Below are 26807 nucleotides of genomic sequence, written 5' to 3' on the forward strand. Positions count from 1 at the left end.
TTTATACTCAGGCCTATGGAATGCCTCAATGTACTACAACTCAGTTTCATTAACAAGTTGCAGTTACTGACTAGTGAAGGTTAGCATGTTCAATTTGAAATTTACAAAGAAGTTATTCATTTTGCTGACTTTTATATACAAAAGATGTTTGTTATAAAAGTAAATACCTTTCTATCTCCAATCTCCTCTGTTTCCTCTCCCTACACACACACATACACACACACACACACACATACGCACACATACACACACCCTAGCTCTGGAACTTTCCAGATTTTGCTCATTTTACTACACCATAATTCTTCTCTACAACTGGAGGAGAAGTTATGGGATCCACTTATAACTGTGCTAAAGCACTAGCATACTAAGTTATCTTACACTAGAGGCCCGGTTCACGAAATTCATGCACTCCAGAGGTTCTGTCAGCCCAGCCAGCACCCTCTCATAGTCCGGGAGTCCTTGGGGGAGTCCGACTGCCGCAGAGGAGGGAGTGGCTCCTGTCACCACTGCTGCGCTCTCCAGCCATGAGCCCGCTGCTCCCCCTGTGGAAGAACACTGACTACCAGGGGCAGCTCCTGTGTTGAGCATCTGGCCCCTGGTGGTCAGTGCACATCATAGCAACAGGTAGTTTTGCAGTTCAGTTGATTTTCATATTAGCCTTTTATTATATAGGACAGTGCACATATGGCTGGCTATGTGCAACTACAATAAAAATTTACAAAACAATATCTACTCTTTCTATCCTGTAATGCACTCTGATATTTATAATATATTTTATTCCATTTTACTCTATGTTGACTGCTGGTTGCAACCCACTAAATTGGTCTTATAAATAACTCATGGGTTACTATGCATTTTTTGAAAAACCAGTGGGTAGATAATCTTATTCTTTTGAAAGACTGTGTGTGTGAGAGTGCCTATATGAATATTGATGCATAAAATTCATCATTGCAGCACAATCTATTGTTTCAAAGTCCCCCAAAATGAACACATCTGGCAATCACACCTCTTGCCAAAAAGTCTCCTCAACATTTGGTTAAATTGAAAAGCCTTTCTAAAGTATTTGCAAATGTGCCAAAATGAGATGTCATAACTCTTAGTCCTGATGAATTCCAAAGAAGTTTTTCATACATAAGGCTGCAGCATTTAACAATATGTCCTCCAGCTCTTAAAAATGTGTACCATACTACTTCCTCCCATAATTGGCATCTGAAGGATGGAGTACGGAGTCTGCAATAGAGATTTGAATAGAAACAACAAGGTACAGTCTGTACTTATCATCAGACTCACTGTAGGTCTTCTGTGAGGTCTTGTTGCCACATACGTCCTCATTAATTTATTTTATTTTTTCTGTAATTAATTCTTTCCATGGGAACAAGGAAATGTGCTGCTTTCAAAGCCAGATAAAAAGACACAGGGAATATTAGAGAAAGATTTTCTCTGTGGGAAAACAAATGGTGTTTGCTTGTTTTCTAAGGAAGGAAAAAGAATCAATGGGTGTGCATTCCAGTTTTTCTTCAAGTCATAACTACCTCCATATAAAGACAGGAGGTTTGAACTTAATTAAAAAGGGTTGGCCTTAGGTCCAAATCCTTGTTCTGTCACTAACCAGCTGCAGTTCTCTGGGGGAAACACTTTTTCTATACCTACTCTCTAATCTATAAAATGTAACATTATCAGACTGTGTTATGAAATAAATGAATCAACTAACAAATTCATGAAATATTATGGTATGTATGACCATGTTTTAACTTACAGAATAATAGAATCCCAGTTAAATGACATTTGGTTGTCAATAATTGGAATTACCCAAAACAAGACCAATAGTCCAACTCCTTTCCTCCCTCTATTGAGCTTAAGTTCATTTTCTTTTCTTTTTTTAATATATATATATATATATATAATATTGATTTTTTACAGAGAGGAAGGGCGAGAAATAGAGAGTTAGAAACATCGATGAGAGAGAAACATCGATCAGCTGCCTCCTGCACATCTCCTACTGGGGATGTGCCCGCAACCAAGGTACATGCCCTTGACTGGAATCGAACCTGGGACCTTTCAGTCCGCAGGCCGACGCTCTATCCACTGAGCCAAACCAGTTACGGCTTAAGTTCCTTTTCCATATCCCCTCTAAGTGGTTGTGTTAGGCCTGATCAAATAATTGAACCAACACCCTCCCCCCTAAGAACTGACCTTTAGACCACTTCACAACTGACATTCCCTTTCCCTTAAACTACATTTCACTTCCTAAGACCACATTCTACTTGTTAAAACCACTATCTTTTCCCCTCTGGACCCACCCAGAGAATTTTCCACCCAGAATAAAGCCCACCTAGAGTCCTTTAAAAGCTCTGGCTCCCTATCCCTGGGTGCTGGCACCATTTGGGGGCTCAGACCATTTGGTTTACCAGATGACCTAATATATTCATAATTCTTTATCCCTTTTGACCTCATGTGTTCCTCCTTCGGCAACCCTAACGGGTTGTCCATTTCGGGTTTGTGCACAGGAGTTACAGAAAACTGATCATTATTTCCTTCATTGAACAGTCCTATTAATTAGCAAAAATATCCTTTTGAAAAAGTTGAACCACAATTGGTTACTCTGGCATTTCAGGAATTAGCTCTTTGTCATGCTCCTGGCCTTCTAGAGTGAATCCAGTTCCTCTCCATATGAATTTTCCAAATACCTCAAAATAGTGGTCAGTGCCCTGCTGTGTCTGGTCTCCTCTCTGCTAGCTTTATTCTTTGAAGACATGGTTTCAAGTCACATAACAATTTTGGTGACTCTCCTTATTTATTTATCTTATTTTAAATGTGATGCCCAATGTTTCATCCAGGCCAGGTGTGGTCTGTGGAAGCCTGTGAAGAGCAGGTGGCATAGAAGGGATCTCCAAGAACATCCTTTCTAGCCCCTTTCATATGACAGGTGAAGGAAGGCGTTGAAGTGACTTTCTCAGAGTTACATAGGAAAACTTTGATGTCAGTGATATTTACTTTAGTCAAATTTGTTCTTTTAACTATTTTTTCACCTCCAAGATATCATTAATGTAATCTTCATCTTTTTTCAAACTACTTTAAAATTACTGGTATAATGAGAAGACTATTACTCTTGATCAGACTTATTAAACAGCCTATCAAATATAAAAATGTTTTGTAACTAAAGAGATGAGGAAAATATAGCAAATAAAATGAGAGAGCGAGAAAGAGAAAGAAGGAAGTAAAAAGATCCTCTTTTTAGAGTTTTGTGGATCTTGGTTTTTTCCTTCTGTGCTTGCTTCCTGTGTAATCAGTAGAGTTTGCTGTGCAAAAATTGTTTTGCATTGGAATATAAAGACTTCACACTATGCCCTCCCATTCCTCAGCTTTCCTCAATCAGAAGCAACATCTGTTACTCATTACTACACCTTATAAACCTAGCGGCTAATAAGGTATGATGACTGAGGAATTGAATCACAAGACCAGTTCTTTAGTAAATAGAAGGAATAGACCTTTTGAATATGCAAACTCTAAAGCTCAGACAATAATGTTATCTCTGTGAGATCGGAATAAAAGAGACTAAAGGAGAATATACTATTTGTTCTGCTCCCAACCATAAAATAGATAGGTACCAAACACCTAACAGGAATACTCACTCAGAGATTATCTTCACACTGAAAGAAGCATTGGATTAATTAGAACTATAGTGCTCACATATGCACATAATCCCAGGTATTTATTTGTGTGTGTTGGGGGAGCGGTATAGTGGCATCCTCTGGAAAAAAAAAAAAGTTTCTTCTAATATAGTTATCCCAGGGATGGAATATTTGGGGGAAAATTCTAGTATTTTCAGCAGTGAATGGACAGCAATGGTACCTGAGAAAATGTACCTGAGAAAATAACAGGATGTTATTTTACCTCAAGCAGGAGTATTTTATAGGGGAGTCAGAGGCCAAGCCAGAACTTATATTAAAAAACAAACAAACAAAACACTGAAAATAGAGGGAAGATCTTGCCCTGGCCACAGCTAGGTATGTCAGTGAATCCCATTTTTGTTTCCTGAGACAATAATAACTCTGAGGGGCTATCTTCTATCCGGAAGATAAGAAGTAGGACCCCTCTGAACACTCTTCCCAGGACTACCTCTTTTTCCCTTCACTACTGGCGATGCAGTTTGACAATGACATGAATATGAAAAATTGCTTCTTCATTATTACATTTGTCACTGAATCTCCAGAATTATGGATCTATGATCTAATGTAATGAAGAATCTACCTAAAAGTCATTGCATCTTCTGGCTTTTACGTATTGTTTTGTCAGTGGTAACCAATATAATTATCTAATCAATCCACACTTATGAAGATTTATGGGTCTAATGTTTTTAGGATGTTTATAAAGCAAAGAAAAATATTTCAAAGTTTCTTCAAATCTTAATATGACCCAGGCAAAGAAGTACTTCATCAAATTTACAGGTCAAGAACAAAGGGATCATACTATTTCTCAAAGCTAATTTTTACATGAACCAAGCCATTTGTGGTCCCTGCTGCTATTTAAAATGAGCATTAAGAGCTTCAGCAGATTGGCATCATTCAGATGAAGGGAAAAGGAGTCCAGCAATAGAATGGAGAGGTCATGCAATGGCAAAAATAAAGAACTTCAGTAATTATCTTCAACGATTATGCATAAACAAAATTCTGGACAGTAATCTTGAGTTCTAAGACCCAAGTCTGTAAAGAATTATGCACAAGTAAGGCCAAGTTACTTGTCCTGACTTTGTTTTCTCAACTGTAAGATAAAGGGGTTCGATTAAATGCTCATCTAAAACCCTTCCAGTGTTAACATTCTAAAAGCTACCAGTAGTCTATGTGTCTGAATTATCAGCATGATCATCTCAAAATTCACCTCAACTCTCAGCACTACTTAACCTCTGGAGAAAGAAAATAAAATCTTTTTAAAAAGTACTCAGTAGAGCCCATAATGACATTTCTGGTCTTTCCAACCTAAATTGTTGTTTTGATATAACCACAACAGAAAAGGTGTGATGGGGGATATATATTTCCATTTTTTAAGAAGTTAAATGCAACTTTTTTAGAAGTTGGACTATGAATCATATTGACGGTCTTACAACCAAAGCCAGATTGCTATCACATTTTAAAATATTTGATGGAAAATGATATCATAACCTACAAGTGGCACAACATTACAATATGTAGGTTAGGCTGAAGACCATGTTTTAATGATTGTCACATTACCAGTACAACTTATTGGTACACTTTCCCTCCAAGAGCATCACTGACATATTTGTTGGCTAGAGCGAATTAGCATTCCATTATCATTAGGTGGAAATAATAAATTCAAGAACCAGTGCAAACAAAAAATGGAATGGGGTGTGAATAGCATTTTGCAATTAATCAAGGGAGGCATTTTGGCACCTCATTTTTCTAAAGAAATAAGTTTTCTGTGAAAACTTATAAGTGTGTGCTACTTATCCACATGCTATATGTTCATAAACAGTGAGCTAGGTACTATTTTAACACAAATTCACCCATTCCGCAAATAGTCTTTGAGTGCTTATTATGTGCTAGGCACTCTGATAGGCTTTGGGGATGTTCAGTGAAGTTTCAACTCAAGTCAGCAAACAACTGTGGTGTGAAAATCCTGTATGTCACCTGTAAAGTATAATATTCACGGTTTTGTGTATAAAATACAATCTGTAGTTACTTTTCTCCCTAAAATTAAGCTAGATCAAGGGGAATAATGGAATATATACAAGTGTGTGACTATTCAAACCATTCGGGCTTTAGGGAATTAGCAAATCTCTAGTTACAAAAGTATGAGTGAAGCATTTTAAAATTTTCTTTTTGCCCACAGCATTTATTCATCTTATTTCACATTTAAGTATCGAGACCATTAATGTATGTCAATATATTTTAAAAACTTTTTGAGGTTTAAACATTGTAGCAGTATCCCATTTGGGGGGGAGGACTAACATTTAAATGAATTTTGTACTGGTATGAATATGTTTATACTGAAGCTATTACTGTTGCTCATAACTGTATGGTTAGCTGGGTAGTATTCACAGTTTCAGCTGGGCTTTCTTGTGTGACTGCAAATAACTGTGAGAGAGGAAGGCAGTTGTGCTGCTCTGCGTTGGGTGCTCTCACATAGTTGAGGTCAGGTGGCCTAAAATGGTCTCGTGTAGAAAACCTGGGTGCTCTTTTCCTTCACATGGTGAGGACAGGGCTCCCAGACAGACAGACTAGGGAGTCCTCACTTCTGCCAAATTCTATTGACTGAGGCAGTCACAGAGCAGTGTGGCATGAGAGTGGAAGGGAACTATCAAGTTACAAAGCAAAGGGGATCATTAATGGAAGTCATCAAAGCCAAAACAGTCCATCTGCCCACCTCTAAGTAGGTGAGCACCACTGATCTTGGGCATTAATGGGCACATGTACCAAGGTTTGCAAAAGTACTAAAGCAAAGAATCCCTTAAATCTTCTTATAGCAAAGACAGGGTAGACTGACTGACTCCTTTAAAGGAGTAAAAAATAAATAAAAATGAGTCATTGCCTGTTCCTTTGCTCCATATAGTTCAAGAGCTAATGTTGTCTGCCCTTAATTTTTTTTCCTTCTTTTTTGTTTTGTTTTTCTTTTCATACTATTAATCTCTTTGCCTAAAACACCTAGGAACAATTTCTGCATAATACAATAAGCCACAGTAAATGCACAGTCCTTTATCCTAAAAAAAATCATAAATCAAGGGAAAAGCAAGTGTAACAGATTAACCTTGAAGCTGAAACCAAAGTCACCTTTTGTTCTCTTCTGATATTCTGTAATAGCATATCTGTTCTCCAAAAAAACATCTTGTGATAGCTAACAAGAGGACTGAGTGACAAGGTACTGACATGTCTCAGTATAAAATGGGTAATTTGGGGGATAAAATGTGTTTGTTTTTTAAATGGGACATCTTTTCATAGACCTCAATGCCTTAAGTGAAAGCATTTGTAATTGTCTATATTCTTGAAGAAAGAGGAATATCCACTGAGCAAAGGATCATTATAAGGATGTAGGAATAAATTTGGAATACAGACTGAGTGCTCAAGGGCTAGATAGGATTACTCCAATTCAACCAGAAAAAGGCTCAAGTAGGGACTGACTTCCTGAAGGGCCAAACAACAGAAAACAAGGCATCACCTAGAAGCTCTAACAGTACCAAACAGAGTTGTATCTTGTTACTCCAGCTCTTTTCTCATCCTGGAGGAGTTTTACCTTGTGAACCTTCCTACCACACTGCTCCTACTCTGATAAACCGTAAGAAGGAACAGTATATAACCTCATTATCCAGATGTGCACTTGATTACAATCAAAGGAATATAAATGCTTCTTCACTAAACTACATAAAATGATAAACCAAAGAGAATTTCTTCCAATCTTTAGAAGTTCACATTCAAAATTTGTTCTCTCCTGAATCCTGGTGGTATCATCCAAACAGTTTGCCAGAACTGGACAACACAATTTCTATTGGCCTATTTAAATAATTAAATAATTGAATTTGCCTAAATTTGGCAATAGAATATTTTTGTCTTACTTTATGCCCACAAAAACAAAACAAAACAAAAACCCTGCTTTCCTTTAATTGTTCTGTTATAATACATGGTTTATGCGTGTAACATGTAGCTTTAAATATTTACATGTAAAAGTTATATAAGAAAAGTTGGTTTCAGTTATTCCACCCTATCCCCTAACCACTTAGATTTCCTCCCCAGAAGGAGCCATTGTTATCAGCTGTGCTCTGCTCTAAGAGAAATTCTATGAATATCCAATCAAATGGTTTTTATAAATTCAAGTAACATACCAAACACATAGAACTTCCCCTCACTTTTTTCACCTGAAATAATCTTGGGGATAATTATAATCTCACAATAGAATGCTTCATTAATTTTAATCGATATCTAATAATACATTGGATGCATCATGATTTATTTATTTTATTGGATTGCTGCTGGTATACATTTTAGTTAAAAAACAAAACAAAAACAGTTTAAATTAGTAAGAGCCAGTAGTCATGATGATAAGTTTCTTTTTTAAGACAATATTGGATAAGCATCTCCCACATAGCGACCATCTATGGAATGGCCCTACTCTTTGGAATCTAGAGGGAAGTTCCTAAAAAAATCTTGATTTTTTTGAAGCAAACCAAAACATACCTTTATCCTTGTTTTTCCCAAAAAAAACATTATTTTACTTTCTTACCTTCCCATATTTTCTCATGCTCTTTGCTGAAAATCCATCCCTTCTTAATTTTCACCAATTGTCAGTGTTCTTCCTGTTAAAATGCAACTGTCAAATTGCATTTCCTTCTCTAAGATTTCCACCATGGCCCCCATCACTACAGAGTAGAATGTGATTTTTGCTCTCATTCAATTTACTTTAGAAATATTTTAACTCCTTGTCATCTTGAATCATCTCCTTTGCCAGACTGCATGCCCATCTAAGATAGTGATGTATACAGCAAAGGGCTATCCTTATAAGAACTACCAGAGGGCCTTTCATTTATTTGTGCTTAATAAATATGTGTTGTAGAAATATATCCTGAGAGTGTGATTCCATTAGATCCTGCTAAATTATAATAGGTCATTGAACTATGAGTCAGTAGCTATCAGCCTTACCTCTGGCTCTGATATTGCTATTAGGTATTTATTAGATGAATTATTTGAACTCTTAAAATATTCGTACTTTAAAATGGGGGTGGGTGGGAAGAGATTAACTAAAAAACTTATATACTTACATGCATAGCCCACGGACACAGACAGTAGTGTAGTGAAGGCCTGGGGTGGGGTAAGGACTGGGTGGAGGGGGCAATGAGGGTGGGAATGGGGGGCATCTATAATACATCAATAATAAAATATAAATGTATATTAAAAATAAAACAGGAATAAAATATCTGGATTATTTGTATAACTACTTGTTGTGAGAATCAAGTGAAATAGTGATTTTATAACAAAAATCTCATCATTGCACACAAAAAATCAAAGGTCTCCTACTTCAATCACCTAAACATTGCTCAAAATCTCTATACATTAACATTCTCTGTAAGTTAACTATAAATTTATACATGAAAATTTCCAGAGGCATAGAAATCTCAATCAATATAGAAGCCCAATTTATGTTTATGCCATTCTGAATATTAATGAGTGGCTATTCAGTGAAACCCATATTATGCCACTTGATGATAAGTTTGCTATATCTACTTGGTGCTTGGCTCCCAAGCTCTGTACTAATATTTCTTTGGTTCTTTCATTAATTTCTCAATAATGCAACCCCACATTTTATAAGTTTAGATTGTTTGGACCACACTGATAGTGCTATTGCAGGATTTTAAAATCTAAACCCTCACAATGATTGAAGAAGATATAAAAAGTATTTTGAACCTGTTTTTGGCCTTCTATAGTGTGTGTAGTATATTCCCCTAAATCAGAGGTTCTCAACCTGTGTGTCACAACCCCTTTGGGGGTTGAGCGACCCTTTCACAGGGGTCGCCTAAGACCATTGGAAAACACAAATATAATTACATATTGTTTTTGTGATTAATCACTATGCTTTAATTATGTTCAATTTGTGACAATGAAATTGGGGGTCACCACAACATGAGGAACTGTATTAAAGGGTCGCGGCATTAGGAAGGTTGAGCACCACTGTCCTAGATGGAAAGTTGCATAATAAGTGAGTCTCACCATTTGGGTTCCTTAAACTCTGCAGGTCAAACCCAAACCATCCTAAACAGGCTTGGGTAAGAACTAACAAATAATGTACACAAAAGCATTTTAAAAACACAATATACAATAAAAGGTCTAATAGTATTATTAACTGTTATAAAGCCTGTCATATTTTCCTTTTCCACTAAACTTTGAGCATATAGAAGCAATTTAAAACTAAATTATTAAAATTTTACATTTTCTAAGTATGCTGTATACAAAGATAAAACTAATTCACATGTATCTCCATTTCACATTTAATGATCTACTCAGTTGAAAAAGTGGTTGTAAGATTAAGCTGTTTGGTATTTTTCCTACTACATTATACCTGGGCCAGAACTGGCTGCCTTCACTCCTTATGTGTATTTATGTGGATCCCCCACACCTGGGGTCCACATATCTCTTTTTATCATAAATAATACGCAGTTGAACACCTTTAAAATGTTAAAAATATGAGATGTTCAATGAAGAGCTAAAAAACTTAAAAATCTCTAGCAGTATTAGAGCAGAAATGCAAATAATGCAATACATAATCCAAAAAAAATTCTATTTAGCCAAATGGCCACGTGACCATTCCTTTATCTTAGATTTTTGTCACTCTATACATATGCCATCCCAGTTCCTTCTTTATTAATGATATAGAATGGGGCAACTCAAAAGATCCCAAGCAGTTAAGAATATTTTCACCTTCCAAAACCTGACATCTTAACTGGGAAGCTGCTGAGCGCCTGAGAGCACATACTTCATGAAAGTAAAGAAAACGTACCTTCTGTGTGTACAGCTGACACATAGGTCCAGTTGTACCTCTTCACTATGTCCACCATGGCCCGAGCCTGCTGGGCATCTGAAGGCACAACCCTCATGAAGTACTTGAACAGAGTCTTGTCACTCAGATCCATGCTTGTTGCCGAGTAAGCAATCTGAGGTATGTTGAAAAGCTGGAGCAAGTTCTGGACCTGAATGGCCACAGAACTGGAGCCGGGCCCAATGACCCCTACTATGGGCTTCTTGGAGCGGAAGGAGGAAGAGCCATCCACACAGCGCACCAAACCTTCTTCTTCTTCCGAAGAAATGAGGGAGTCCCTGATGAACTCAATGCTCTGTTCTAGGGCCACAGCCGAGTGCCAGCAGGAATCCCTTATCTCACAGCCCAGTGTGATGTTGGGCAGGAGTGTGGGGTCTGCGTTGATCCTTTCCAGGGTGTGCAGCATGGCTTCCACTCTCTGAATGCCATACTGTTCGCGGACTGCCCCACACTTCCTCTCATGAACTTTGTCCACGGTGGGCTGGTGGTGGACAGAAAACAGAGCTCCAATAATGATGTCACCTGGCATGTGAGCCACCACCCTCCTCTCGCTAGACTGTGCACTCCCACGGACATCTTCTTTCAAAAGCAGCACTGACAAGATCAACAGTAGGACCATTTTAGGAAAGGAGTTCAAGCTAATAAAGACAGCATGGTGGGGAAAACGTAGGAGAGTTCTGATAGAGAGAATCAAACAATGTCCTACGCTGAGTGGCAAACCAAGAAATTAGCCAGTGATTTAGATGTGCTCTCTAAAGGACCACCATGTCCCCAGGTACCGTTTAGTTAGATGAATCCATGTGATCATGATCTTCAAAACCTGGGGGAAAAAATAGAACAGGTATTAATAGCGTAAATGCCACTAGTTTGGAAAGCTCTGATGGTCTATGCTATTGGGGAAAGAGAGGAGTCTTTGATGATGTAAATAACTTGAAAGTAAAAGGGAATATAAAAATCTTTCTGACTGTCCTTTGTCTCCTTTGTGAATTTTGTGATGTGATGAGGCAACTGATATAGGTTCTTGATCCTTCTTTGCTTAGATTAACATTTTTTTCATTTATTCATCTGAAGTATAGGAAACTAAACCATATGTGTAGCAAGCTGAACCATGTTCTCACTTGGGGGTGAGAGAAAGCATCATAAAAGCAAAACTACGCTATGGACAGAAAACCTTAGGGAGTATGAACCCCCAAAATTAAACATTGCTGATGGCTGGGTAGTGGTATTTGTTGTTTTAGAAATGCTTTTTTTTTTCTTTTCAAATTTTCAGCATTGAGCATGCATTAATTATACAATTATAAAGATAAAGTTACTTAAAGAAAGCCTACATACCCCTTCTTCAAGTGTAACGTAAAGCAAGTTAAATAATCTTTCTAATAAAATAAGTGTGGTGTCTAATTTTCATACATGATAGAACAAAGACAACTGTGGGTATTTCCAAGTTAAATGTTCTACAGGAGAGAAGGAAGAGGTTTGGGGTATCACAGAGTAAAATGTCCCACATATCGGCAGCAAGCATAGTGACATGAGCACCAATTTTTGGAAAAATATTCAGGTTAAGATTCCAGTTCTACTATCAGGAAGTATTAGTAAATTGTTTAACCTCTCTCTCTCAGTACCTGAATTTCCTCATCTGAAAAAATGGGGATAATATGTGCTAGGCAGTCCTATGGGAATCAGCATGATATCAACCATGCAAATGTTTTATATATTGAATAGGGCTGCACATATTTAAGACATGGCCTTTTCTATTAGTAAATTTCCAAGGGCATTCTATGGCTAGGTAGTGAGGAACATAAAACTATCTGTCAATCTTCTTGGTTCTCCAGAGTCTTCTAAGTAATTACAGAATCTTGTAATAAAATTCCCAGTAATCAGTCCTCTATCTCTGATCCAGGCAAAAACAAATCCACATCAGGAAGACTCAGTGGGCTGGGAGAATGCATATTTGAACTATCCTTCCAAGTAGAAACTCATTATAGCTATGAAGATTGTCATTATTTCAGTATAAACTCCAGAGAAGAACAAATTTTGCCAAGTTGCCTACAGAAAATTCTAGCATCATTTGTAAAAGGGAACTGACAAGTTAGTGATTTGGGTTATTTAAAGGATTGTATGCGAGACTTATTTTGTATCTTGTCATCTCTGCCAACCAAGGATCTCAAATTGTTTTAAAGTGACTAACTCCCTAAGCACCGCCTTTCAAAGATAGGTGATGTTTCTTCAGGAATTCAAGCAACTACCATGGTTCTTCAGGAGTACTAATAGTTTCCAAAACTCGTCAGATCTGCAAAAATTCTAGCCCAGATGCAAAATGTGTATAATCTGAACCACATTTCTAATCACTCTCACCCTCATTTTCATCGTTTCTTCTACTGTTTCCTATGGCAACAGAGAAAGGCTCCCTCTGTATAGTGCCAAACATTAAAATAAAATTTAAAAACACCTCAAATAACTAGATGTTCCAGAATAACTAGGTTTTTGGCAATATTTAGGAGAAAATGTTATTTTTTTTTCATTTGGAAATTATCTGAATATTCTCAAGCTTTCCCTTCATTCTGCTTAGACCAAAGACCTAGGACCAATACTAATTTTCATGATCATGTGAATTACTGAAGACAAAAAGAAAAATCTAAAGAAAAAGAAATTATAATTTATCAGTAAATCCAGAATATTAGTGAGCAAATTCAATAACAAAATAGGGCTCATTTTTATTATGTAGAAGCATCAAAGTGATATGAGACACCAGAAATTGCCTATCAAACTGATGAAACTAAAATATCAGTACCATGCATTTTATTTATTGGAGCTATTTTAAGCAACTCCTATATATTGAGACATATATCCTATCTAATAAAAGAGAAACATGGTAATTAGCGTACATCCGCTACCCTTCCCATTGGCTAATCAGCGAGATATGCAAATTAACTGCCAGCCAAGATGGTGGCTGGCAGTCAGGCAGCCTGAAGCTAACATGAGGTTTGCTTGCTTCAGTGACGGAGGACTCCAGTGTTCCCCGCCTGCCTTGCCAGCCTCTGAGCTTGCAGTTTAAAACATTGTTACAAATATAGAGGCTAAACAAAACCCCAGAAACCTGCTTCCAAAACCAGCTGGGATCTCAGAGCTGGAGTTGAAACACTGTTTCAATTATAGAACCCAAACAAACAAGACACCTGCTTTCAGCAGCAGAGGCCTCAGAGCTGGAGCCAGAGCTAAAGCTGGCCCAGAATAAAATTAAAAAAAGAGAAAAAGGAGCAGTTGGGAGCTTCAGTCACCCGCCAGCCTGATAACAGCCCTCAGCCCCTCACCCACACTGACCAGGCACCCCAGTGGGGACCCCCACCCTGAAGGGTGTGTGACCAGCTGCAAACAGCCATCATCCCCTCACCCAAGCTGGCCAGGCACCCCAGTGGGGACCCCCACCCTGATCCAGGACACCCTTCAGGACAAACCAGCCGGCCCCCACCCGTCCACCAGGCCCCTATCCGATATAGTAAAAGGGTAATATGCCTCTCAGCACCGGGATCAGTGGAGCCACGAGGCCTCCCAGCACCGGGATCAGCGGAGCTGAGAGGCCTCCCGGCACCAGGATCAGTGTGACAGGGGCAGCGCCCAAACCCCCAGATCGCCCTGCGGCTCTGTGTGTGACAGGGGGTGGGGCCACAACCTCCCTATCTGCCCTGCTCTGTTTCGTGACAGGGGAAGGCGCCCCAACCACCTGATCAGCCCTGCTCTGTGCCTGATAGGGAGGAGCTCCCCAACCCCCGGATCACCCTGCGGCCCTGTGTGTAACAGGGTGCAGTGCCCCAACCTCCTGATCAACCCTGCTCTCTGTGTGACAGGGTGCGGCGCCCCAACCCCCCCCACCCCCAACGGGCCCTGCTCTGTGTGTGACGGGGTAGAGCCATAACCTCCCCATCGGTCCTGCCCTGAGTGTGACAGTGGCGGTGCCCCAACCGCCTGATCGGCCCTGCTCTGTGGGTGATAGAGGGCAGCTCCCCAACCCCCTGATGGGCCCTGCTCTGTGCGTGACAGGGTATGGAGCCCCAACCCCCCTGATGGGCCCTGCTCTGTGCGTGACAGGGTACGGAGACCCAACCCCCCTGATGGGCCCTGCTCTGTGCGTGACAGGGGGCAGCGCCCCAACCCCCTGATTGGCCCTGCTCTGTGCGTGACAGGGTACAGAGCCCCAATCCCCCTGATGGACCCTGCTCTGTGTGTGACAGAGGGTGGCGCCGCAATCTCCCCATCGGTCCTGCCCTGAGTGTGACAGTGGCGGTGCCCCAACCGCCTGATCGGACCTGCTCTGTGGGTGATAGAGGGCAGCTCCCCAACCCCCTGATGGGCCCTGCTCTGTGCGTGACAGGGTATGGAGCCCCAACCCCCCTGATGGGCCCTGCTCTGTGCGTGACAGGGTACGGAGACCCAACCCCCCTGATGGGCCCTGCTCTGTGCGTGACAGGGGGCAGCGCCCCAACCCCCTGATTGGCCCTGCTCTGTGCATGACAGGGTACAGAGCCCCAAACCCCCTGATGGGCCCTGCTCTGTGTGACAGGGGGTGGCGCCGCAATCTCCCCATCGACCCTGCCTTGAGTGTGACAGGGGGCGGTGCCCCAACCCCCCAATCGGCCCTACCCTGAGCATGACTGAGGGTGGTATCACAACCTCCCAATCCGCCCTGCTCTGTGCATGACAGGGGGCGGTGCCCCAACTCTCCAATCGGCCCTGCTCTAAGCCCGACCAGGGGCTGCACCTAGGGATTGGGCCTGCCCTCTGCCACCTGGGAGCAGGCCTAAGCCAGCAGGTTGTTATCTCCCGAGGGGTCCCAGACTGCGAGAAGGCACAGGCCGGGCTGAGGGACCCCCTCTCCCCCTCGAGTGCACAAATTTTTGTGCACCGGGCCTCTAGTATATATATGATTAATAAAGATAAATGAAAACATATGTATAATATTTAACATGTTGCATATACCCAAACTGAAATGCTGTCTTCCTATTATAGCTAAATTGATTATTTAACTCACTGCACAAATATCTATTAACTATTGAGTGGGAGACACTAATATATATATACACACACACACACACACATACACACACATATATGTATCCTATCTAATAATAGAGAACCATGGTAATTAACCATAACTTCGCTACCCTTCCCATTGGCTCATTAGCGAGATATGCAAATTAACTGCCAACCAAGATGGCGGCCAGCAGCCAGGCAGCTGAAGCGAACAGGAGGCTTGCTTGCTCCAGTGATTCAGGAAGCCAAGGTTTCCCGCCTGCCACTGCCAGCCTCTGAGCTGCAGTCTACGAAAAAGTGTTGCAATTATAGAAGCTAAACAATCCCCAGAAACCTGCGTTCAGCCAGGCGGCCTCGGAGTTGGAGCTGAAACAGTGTTTCAATTATAGAATCCAAACAAACTCAGAGACCTGCTTTCAGCAGCCGAGGTCTCAGAGCTGGAGCCGAGCCTCAGAGCTAAAGACAGCTCTCAGCTCCAGTGACAGCCATAGAAGATAAATAAATCCAAGAATAAAAAGAAAAAAAGAAAAAAAGGAGAGGTTGGGAGCTTCAGTCACCCGCCAGCCTGAAAACAGCCCTCAGCCCCTCATCCAGGCTGGCCAGGCACCCTGGTGGGGACCCCCACCCTGAAGGGGGTGTGACCAGCTGCAAACAGCCATCAGCCCCTCATCCAGGCTGGCCAGACACCCAAGTGGGACCCCCACCCTGATCCAGGACACCCTTCAGGGCAAACCAGCCAGCCCACACCCGTGCACCAGGCCTCGATCCTATATAGTAACAGGGTAATATGCAAACTGACCCTAACAGCAGAATGACTGGGAATGACTGGTCACTATGACACACACTGACCACCAGGGGGCAGATGCTCAATGCAGGAGCTGCCTTCTGGTGGTCAGGGAGCTCTCATATGGGAGGAGCTCTGCTCAGCCCCAAGCCAGGCTGATGCCTGCCAGTACAGCGGTGGTGGTGGGAACCTCTCCTGCCTCCTCAGCAGCGCTAAGGATGTCCGACTGCAGTTTAGGCCTACTCCCCGCTGGCAAGTGGACATCCCCCGAGGGCTGCCGGGCTGCCAGAGGGATGTCTGATTGCCATATTAGGCCCAATACCCCAGGGAGCGGGCCTAAGCCAGCAGGTGGTCATCCCTTGAGGGGTCCCAGACTGCGAGAGGGCACAGGCCGGGCTGAGGGACACCCCCTCCCTCCCGAGTGCACAAATTTTTGTGCACTGGGCCTCTAGTATAAATATAAATAGAGAAATATGCTAATTAACCTGGACACTGTAACGGGTCAATTTGACAGGAGGTTGTACATTCAGAGTCGGGGGCAGGGAGGCACGGCAGGGGCCTCCGCACACCTGTGCTGGAGGAGGGCCTGATCAGCAGCGGCTGCAGCTGCTTCAAGGGCCAGAGAGGGAGACAGGGCCGGATCGAAGGGTGGGTGGTGCCTCGCGATTTCAAATCACGCGCTGGGCTCCTAGAACTAGTATAACAAAGAAGAGCAATGATGTGCATTGATAATTACCATCATTATCTTTCACTGAGCACTCATTATGCACCAGGAACTTATTCTTTAACTCATTTAACAAACATGTATAACACATCTATGCTATGACTCTCTCCTGAGAATTAAAGAGTCAAGAGAGAACAAGGTATAAATGTTCCCTGTACTCTTGGAGCTTACAGATCAGTTCTCTAAAGGTGACTTTGGAACCTGATGAGTGCAAAGTACAATAAAATGAAGGGAAAAAAGTGTGGTCATGTGAAAGTGTGGCTAGAATGGAAGGGTTAGTGGTACAAGATGAGGTTTGAAAGCTAATAAAGGGACAGACCATGTAGAATCTCATAAAATCCAATTTGGGTGTTAAGTGCAATAGAAAGCCATTGAGGAGATGTAAACACATGAGTGGCAAAATTCAATGTTAGAAAAGATGTGCTAACTGCTCATTGTTCTGGATAAGGGACTGGAGAAATCTAAATAGAAGACTCATACTAATCTAGGTAAGGATGATAGTGACTTGGCTATGATTGGTAAGAGTAGATATGGAAAGAAGTTGACACAATCAGATATATTTTGTAAGTAGAATGAACTGGATTTTCACATAGACTGGATGTGAATGGTAAGGGAGAAAGGAATTAGTGTCCTGGGTTTTGAGTCTACAAAACTATTGTATTTAGGTACCATTAAAAGAAATGGAGCTTGGCTGGTGTTGCTCAGTGGTTGAACATTACCTTATGAACCAGGAGGTCACAGTTCCATTTCAGTCAGGGCATATGCCCAGGTTGTGGGCTCAATCCCCATTAGGGAGCAATGCAGGAGGCAGCCCATCAATGATTCTTATCATTGATGTTTCTGTATCTCTCTGCCTCTCTCTTCCTGTCTGAAATCAATAAAAATACTTTTTTAAAAAAAGAAATGGAATAGACTGGTACAGAAACAGATGGGGGCATAGGAAAACTTATTTTCTTTTGAACATGTTAAGCTTGAGATGTTTTTGAAGCATCCAGGTACAAGTGTTAAATAAGAAGGTAAATATGTAAGGCTGGACCTAGAGGACAATTCTGAGTTACATATGTCAATTGAGTGTCACCAATATATAAAATCTTTGGGATGAATACAATCACCTGGAGAGCAAATATAAAGAAAGTGGAGCTAAAAAGTAAACCCCACAAAGCGGCCAGGTTGTGGGAAAGCCAGCTAAGGAAATGGGGCAACTCAGAAAGTAAGGAGAGAAAGTGAGAACATGTGACATCAGAGAAGCCAAAGGAGAATGCCCTTTAATATTTATAGACCTAGACAAGGCTTTCACGTTGCAGAGAATGCAATATATCTTATTCCCACACTGTGTCTCTGTGTCTGCGTGTGGGGCTGTCTCTATCTGTGGTGTGTGGATGTCAATAATCCTCATAACAATACTGAGATGTGGGCATTATTTCATTATCTCTATTTACAGATGGAATGGGTTTTGTAAGCTAAAAACCAGCCAATTACTCAAAAAGTGATGGACCTGGAATTCAGTTCAAAGATTAGCATTGTCTCTGCTGCCTTACCCCCCTTTCCCTCAAGAGAGGTATTTATAAAGGCCAGGGAAGATTAGAGGGCCCACCTAAAGACGATTAGAACTTTCTAGGGATATAGAATCTTATGGGAGTTTCTTTGAAAACTAGAGGAAGAACATTCCAGGAAAGGGATGATTCAGAACATAGAAGGTACAAATATTTATAATTATCTAGCACAACTGTATTTATATTATATTTAGATTGCCCTGGCCGCCCCTGCTACATTATGGGCCACCAGATCATAAAGCAATGACTGCTTCTTAGTCTGCCTTGGATAGACATAATGGCTATATTTTATTGATATGAGATATGAAGCTCAGATGCCATGAAAAGCATATTCGGAAATAAATTATGACTTACAAATTTGACAGAACTGTGCTACAACTGAACTTGTGGTAAGGTTAAACAATTCATTCCATGTGCTCTCAAAATACAGAAAATTAATAGAACATAAATTCCAAATAGACCAGTAGGGTATACACTAGCTCTAATCGCATCACTCGGTTGTCTAATAAGTGTTTATGGAGGAATGGCTTTACACCAAGAACTCTTTTAGTTCCTGTGGGTTCAGTTACGGGCAAAGTAGATATAAACTTGTGCCCTCATAGAGCCTGTAATTTAAGGAGGTTTGTCAGACAGTAAGTAAGGAGGTAAAGGATTGTATGCTACACAGTAATAAAGGTTAAAGAGAAACAATAAGGCAGGGAAGGAAGATAGAAAGTGTCAGATATGTAAGAAAAATTTAATAATGTAGCCAAAGAAGCATAAACTATAAAAAAAAAATTTGGATAAATTGCAGGTAAAGGTAAAATCAAATGTAAAGTCCCTGAGGCAGATTTATGCTTAGTGTGTTGAGCAAGATCAAGGAGGCTAATGTGATTGCAGTGAAGTGAAAAAGGTGAGAGAGGAAGGAGTGAGGTTCAAGAGATGATATGATGATGTTGAGTCATTTGAGACTTGAAAAGACTTTGGCTTTAACATTCTAGGAGAGAGATTTTTCTGGAAGAGTTTTCAATAGTGGATGGACGCACACTGACCAACATTTCAACAAGAATAAGGGCACAAAGGCAGCACCAAGAGAGCACTGAGGAAACTACTGCAGTAATTCAGGTGGGAAGATGACAGTCACCTGGATCAGGGAGATGGTAGGACAGGTGGCGAGAACTGGTAGAATTCTGAATATATTTTGAAGATAGAATGAGTTTGTTGTTGGACCTGACTTGGGATGTGAAGGAAATAGAAGAATCAATGAAGACACTAAGGTTTTCAGCTTGAGCAAATAAAAGATGGTGTCACATTGACTAAGGTGGGAAAACTGGAGGAGTGGATTTGGGTGAGATAACAAATTCAGTTTTGATATATCAATTTTTAGATACTTATTAGAAATTCTAGAAGAGATATGTCAAAAGCAGCTGGATATAAGAGTCATTCGTATACAGATGTTCTTTTTGATATACCAAAACTGGATGACAAAGTGGATATAGAAAGGAAACTAGTTCTAGGACTGAGCCCCATGGTACTGCAATATTTAAATTTGGAGAGATAGGAAGAAACCTACAAAGGACATGAAAAAATATTTTGACCCAGAGACTTTCTCTTTTGAAGTGTGTGTGGTGGCCTGAGGGGAGCGAAATGTGAATTTTTCATGTTATATTAAGCAAAAATAAAGAGCAGATATGGTTTTATTTTCACAGGAGAGATTGTGAGTGTGTGTATATGCATGCAGGAAGTTCAGAAATGTACCTGGTGACATTAATGGGCTGTTCTCTGGGTGGTGGAAATAGGCACGATTTTTTGTTTCCTTTTTGTCTTTATCTGTGTTTCCTAAGTTTCTAAATTTACTAACAAAACATAGTTATTATTTGTGATTATTTGAAGTGTGAGATTGAGGAATCCGCCTTCTAAATTTTTGCCCCAGTCATTCTTGAAGCCTTATCTCCACTAAGTTGGGAATGTGCTAGTCAGATTAAATATGTTTCCTGCAGAAAATCCTTTTTCCCCAATGGTTTTCTTCATGCTGCTTCTGATCCCTGATACATTCTTAATTCAAAGGCCTTTATGGTAGAGCTTTTTAAGAACTTGGGCTTGGAGAAAAGTAGACCCGGGTTTGAATCCCGGTACTTCCGTTTGTTGGCTGTGTGGCCTTGGTCACTTACCCTCTCTGAGCCTAATTGGAATGAGAATAGTACCTAACTTGAAGAGTTTTCATGAGGATTGAATGAGGTAATACTAGTATTTTTAAATAGTCCATTTACAACATCTCCCCAAATCCCTTGCCTTGTAGTGTTTGCTCTGTTCTCTGAACTCACATGGCAGTTTTATCCATACTTTCTTATCATGCTTATTACTAAGCTAAAATTGTAGTTATTTATACACATGTTTTGTCTTCCAACAGACTTCAAAGACATTAAAGGTTAAATCTGTGCCATGTACAGCACCTAGTATAATCCTTGAACAAAACAGATGTTCAATAAATTCTGCAGGCAAAAAACAAAAAACAAACAAACAAAAAAACACAACAAGCTGCTTCCACTTGGCTTTCTGGTCAACTGCCTAACTGAGGTTCGAAGATAGTACCTCCTGCCCCACCATGGGAAACGAAAAAATAAACAATGAAACTCCAGTTGTCCAATGGGGCCAGGCAACAAAAGGCCTCAACAAGAAAAGCAACAACTGATGAAGTAGCAGGGAGAAACCTTTAGTGCTCTCCATGGGTTTTCAACCTACTAAGGAGAACAGCAACATAAAACTAGAGAGAGCCTGTAGATGATTCAGTTTAACTGAAAATCATAGACGTTAAATGCGTTTTAGCAGGCCTGGGACCAGAAACAGCAAGTCACTCAAAACGCAGGCTTAATCACTTTCTATAACTTCGTATTTTCTCTTCTATAATTTTCTAAGCATATAATATTGTATACACAGATATTTTATTTGAATGAAATATTAGCATGAAATCTATATCATAATATATTTTAATTCTTTCTATATAATGTATTGTAAAGATTTTTTTTTTCATATTAATTCATTTTGATGAGGAGGACAATGATAAGAATAATTAAAATATACAGAGCCCTGGCTGGGTGGCTCAGTTGCTTAGAGCATTGTCCTGGTCAGGGCACATACCTAGGTTGCAGGTTCGAACCCCAGTGGGGGCATATATAGAAGACTATAGAAGACAACTGATCACTGTTTCTCTCTCATTTCTTTCTTTCTTTCTTTTTTTCTTTCTTTCTTTCTTTCTTTCTTTCTTTCTCTCTCTCTCTCTCTCTCTCTCTCTCTCTCTCTCTCTCTCTCTCTCTCCCCCTCTCTCTTTCTTCCCCTCTCCCTCTCATATCAAGAAGAATATACCCTTGGGTGAGAATTTTTAAAAAATACACTGAGAGCCCTAACCAGTTTGGCTCAATGGACAGAGCATCAGCTTGCGGACTCAAGGATCCCAGGTTCGATTCCGGTCAAGGGAATGTACCTTGGTTGCAGGCACATACCCAGTAGGGAGTGTGCAGGAGGCAGCTGATTGATGTTTCTCTCTCATCGATGTTTCTAACTCTCTATTCCTCTCTGTAAGAAATCAATAAAATATATTTTAAAAAATGCACTGAGAGCTTACCATGTTCTAGGTACTATGCTTAGTCATAGTTATGAAATGTCATTTAATTGTCATTAAAAACTATAGGATAAATAATTTTATGCATATGTTACATATGGAGGATCAGGATCTGGGGTTCTGAGAAACAGAATAGCTTGGCTAAGATTCCAAAGCAAGTGAGTAGCAGAGCTAAGATTTACACTTAGAAAATTTATTTCTTTTTGACAGTTGCATTGTATTCAATTATATGAGTGAACCTAAATTTAATTAACTATCCCCATGTTAGATATTTAGATTGTTTATTAATTTTCCTACTTTATAATATAAATAGTGTTTCACTTTACTTACATTTGAGAGTATTTCAATGGGGGTAATGCGTGATATTGCTGGCATAAATGTTTTCTCATTTTATAATCTATCAATCTAGATTTTCAAAAATGGCATTAACTTCACTCTCAGTTCTTTTACCTTTACCCCATAAATTCTGGGAACCACACAATATTATTTCAATTAGGACCTGCTCTTTCTTGCTCCTCTACAAGTTCATCAGTGAGGAAATTTCTCCTTAGCTATCTCACCATGAGCTTCATTTGTTTATTTAATAAGGGTCTGGTATAAAAATAGAGGAGCTCCCTCGCTGGTTTTGCTGAGTGGATAGAGTGTTGGCCTGTGGACTGAAGAGTACCAGGTTTGATTCTGGTCAAGGGCACATCCTGGGTTGTGGGCTCAATCCCTAGGAGGATGCATGCAGGAGGCAGCTGATCTATGATTCTCTCCCATCATTGATGTTTCTGTCTCCCTCTCCCTTCCTCTCTGAAATCAATAAAATATGTTTTAAAAAATAGAGAAATAATGATGCTACATTATTTTCAGTGTACAGCGTCATTTTCCATTATTAATCCTACTTCAACCTAAACCAAAATTATTGCTAAGAAAGTCTGATTATCCCCATTTTATATATCAGGAAATAGAGTTTCCAAGAGAATAAATTATTTGCTTTAGGTTATAACTCTGAGGTGGTAGGGGTAATAGATTGGTAGCAAAAAAAAAAAAAAAATCAGTTTCTTGCTACAGATAGTGGGCAAGAATTAACTTAATACAATGACAAAAAGCCTTCAAAACGTTATAGATCTATACATTAAGAACTTAATCCAGCCAAAAGTGGAAAGTGATGAGAGTACATAATAGTGCAATATATATGATATATTGGTTTAGGGTCCTATTTTCAGAACCCCTGGACTGCTTTATTCAGCATTATATTTTTGGGTTCATGACATAACAAAATTAACCACTACCCCATTATAGAAAACAATAGACATATTTAATAAGTATAAAAGTATTTTGACACTGTCTTAATAATACAGTGTCATATTGAATCCTAAATGAATCTAAAAAAGAAATATTGATGGATAGGGTTTTCCATAAGTGACAACTTGCATTGTAACAAGATTCACAAATCACATTGTCTTTTATTTTCAACAATCTTCTCAGATGCTGACCATCTTTCTGGCACAGATGTCTCTTATATAACTTAATCCCCACACAAGCAAATCACACAGCTCAGGACATCAACACTAAAAATGATTCCTTTTGCCTGAGCAATACCCTCATCACAGGCAGTTGGAGGTGTCAATATTGCATATATCACAGATGCCTTTGATATATTTTCCTGAAAACAAGTGCATACCAGAGATAAGAGACCCTCCAAGGTATAATGATATCAAGAGTGTTATAGCCTGAGGAAACCTCCATTGTTGTAGCTATCTCAAGCACACATCTGTGACCTTGTAAACAAGAAAGTCCAGCACCCTCTCTGCTTCGCCCAGGGGAAACAAAAAAAAAGCAAAGCCACACTTTATTTAAAAACCCTTGGAACCAAAAAGGGGCCTTAAATAATACTATATGAGAGTTAAATCTGTAATTTCATGCATTAATTAAAAGGTGCTGGCAGTAGAATAAAGCTCACTAAATCATTTAAAAATACTGGTTTAGTAGTCCGTGAAGACCTGAAACAGCTTTCTACAGCAAAGCAATAAAAATGATGTAATCCACTGTTAACTAGTCTCAATTTAATTATCGAGCAGGGATTATAGCCTTTTTCCCATTTTGCAGCCTTCAGCTGCTTTCTTGTTATTTATGGCATGGCTCTAAAGACTTTAAAGCATTATTGTGCATATTATATTACCTATCATCAGGTGCCTGACAATGTGGTTTTGCATTTCTAACTCAACCTCTAGTTACTTACTAACTTCAAAATACTTAGTGAATGCTTCCTTTGTGCTAAATAATGTGCTTGTATAAGCATTATTGTAATATAAATCTCAAAAAGACCCTGTGAGGTTGGTATGATTACTATCCACATTAAATATCTCTAGAAATTGAGGTTTAGAGGTAAAGAATCTTGCCAGAAGTCTCAGATCTATACTAAATGGCAGACTCAGGATGGAAACCCAACTCTTGGCTCCAAAGCCCACACTCAACATAATCAAATAATAATGCCTCCCATAGGATCAAATGGGTTATTTAGTTAAACCTTATACATTGATTACAAAATATGCTGGAGACTCTGCTTTCCATCAAATTCTTAAGTCATGCCAGTCAGCTCTTTCCAGAAGCCATACGAATAAACCAAATAAATCGAGGTAACTGTTTCCTAGAATCATTAGGTCAGGATTACTCAGCCTGAGCTCTGTTGACACTTTAGACCAGCGGTTCTCACCCTGTGGGTCGCGACCCCTTTGGGGGTCGAATGACCCTTTCACAGGGTCGCTTAAGACCATCGGAAAACACATATATAATTACATGTTGTTTTTGTGATTAATCACTATGCTTTGATTATGTTCAATTTGTAACAATGAAAATACATCCTGCATATCAGATATTTGCATTACGATTCATAACAGTAGCAAAATTACAGTTATGAAGTAGCAACGAAAATAATTTTATGGTTGGGGGTCGCCACAACAGGAGGAACTGTATTAAAGGAAGGTTGAGAACCACTGCTTTAGACAATACTTTGTTGGGGGCGGGGGGGGGGGAAGGGGTTGCTGTTCTATACACTCTAGGATGTTTCACAGCATGCCTGGTCTCCAGATGCCAAGAGCACACACCTCCTCTAGTTGTGATGAATAAAAATGTCCCCAGGCTGTCAAATGTCCCTCTGCAGGTCAAAGTCATTCCCAGCTGAAAACCGCTGATTTGCATGAAACTCATTCAGGTAAGGTCTACATAATCATCAAAAAAAAAAACACAACTAAGAGCCAATCATTTGGACATGTCAGCTCCGCAAAGCCTTTTCCTAACAATTCTAAGGAAAATAGTTTGAAAAAGGCTTGTCAGATTCCCGTGACTTTGTATCTTGCTTCTGGTTGCATTATCTTTGCTTGCAATTTTAATTTGAGAAATTCAAATTAAACTGTGAGCATTAAGGATGATATTGCCTTACATTAAATAAGCATAGTTCTGATTATCCACAAATTACAATGAATGAATGTGAGACGAGTGTCCCATGATATATTCCATCATTTCAAAGGCTATTTTTGATAAAAAGTGCAAAGTTCATTATAATTTTAACAAGATAAAGATAGCTTTATATAGTAATTTATAAGTTGGTTTTTCAAAATCTCATTTTTATTTTTTAAAAAGTAACATAACAGTATATTATTTTCTTTTGGATCTTTAAAAAGTTCTAATACATTACTGTATATCAGGACAAGTTAATTTTTAAAAAATACTTTTCAATTATTCCTCTGTAAATGTATTGTAAATGTAAATAGGCTGGATTATTATTGAAATGCTCACTAGTGCCATTATGATTATGAGCCTTTAATTTTTCTCAGAACATTTATGCTCAAAGGTTTAAAGTTAGTGGCCTATTACCAGAGTTATTGTGAAAGCTAATCATTAGGGAATTATTCTTAGGTCTGTTGTCTTTACAAGACCAACAGAATCACTTCTACATAAAGCACATTTTTTTTGCAACTATGTCTTTCCATTAAATTTTGTGAATAGTTTGACTAAAATAAGAGAAGATATTTGAGAAACCAATTATGTACCAACCCACAGAGCTGTTGACAAGCCATAATTACTATTTCTATACTCTTCACTGTGGGTTGGGCACTTTACTTAAATTTGTGCAATTAATTCATCATAGTCACTCAATAAGGCTAATAGTGTTACAACCTGTTCCCCATTTTAAAAATGAGGAAACGGAGGCAGAGCAATGCTAAGTTAACCTGCCCAAGGTCACAAAGCTGGTAAGCCACCAAACTGGGTGCAAGGGTTTGCACTGCAAACTTGGGCAAACTTGGGCAAGGGTTTGCACTGCAAACATACCACAGCTCACTGGAAACTACATGAAGCTATTTCATGATGTTGAACCGTACCATAGATTAAGGTTATCTAATGCAATGGGAAAAGGGCAAGTTTGAGTTCCAAAAAATAAGTTGTGTATATTTTTATCCTTTCCATTCTCTTATGTAATAATGAAAAGAAGAAGAAAGAAACTCTGTTGAACAACATAAAAGAACACACATTGCCTTGCTAATTGTTATGAGGATTAAATAACATATCTAGTGCTTGGCACGGTGCCTGATGTGCTCATTA

The 26807-nt window shown here is 39.6% G+C and overlaps 1 protein-coding gene across 1 annotated transcript in view; it reads right to left on the reverse strand.

Annotated features, from left to right (window-relative positions):
- Positions 1–11167, reverse strand: part of GRM5 (glutamate metabotropic receptor 5) — a 417272-nt gene extending 406105 nt beyond the window's left edge. Inside the window, exon 1 of the mRNA XM_081100132.1 lies at positions 10498–11167. Coding sequence (XP_080956258.1) covers positions 10498–11155 — 658 coding nt within the window. The 5' untranslated portion in view covers positions 11156–11167. The remainder of the gene's footprint in view (positions 1–10497) is intronic.
- Between the last annotated feature and the right edge of the window lie 15640 nt (positions 11168–26807).

This window comes from Myotis nattereri, assembly GCF_964212035.1.
Source record: "Myotis nattereri genome assembly, chromosome: 9".
NCBI classification, from domain to species: Eukaryota; Metazoa; Chordata; class Mammalia; order Chiroptera; family Vespertilionidae; genus Myotis; species Myotis nattereri.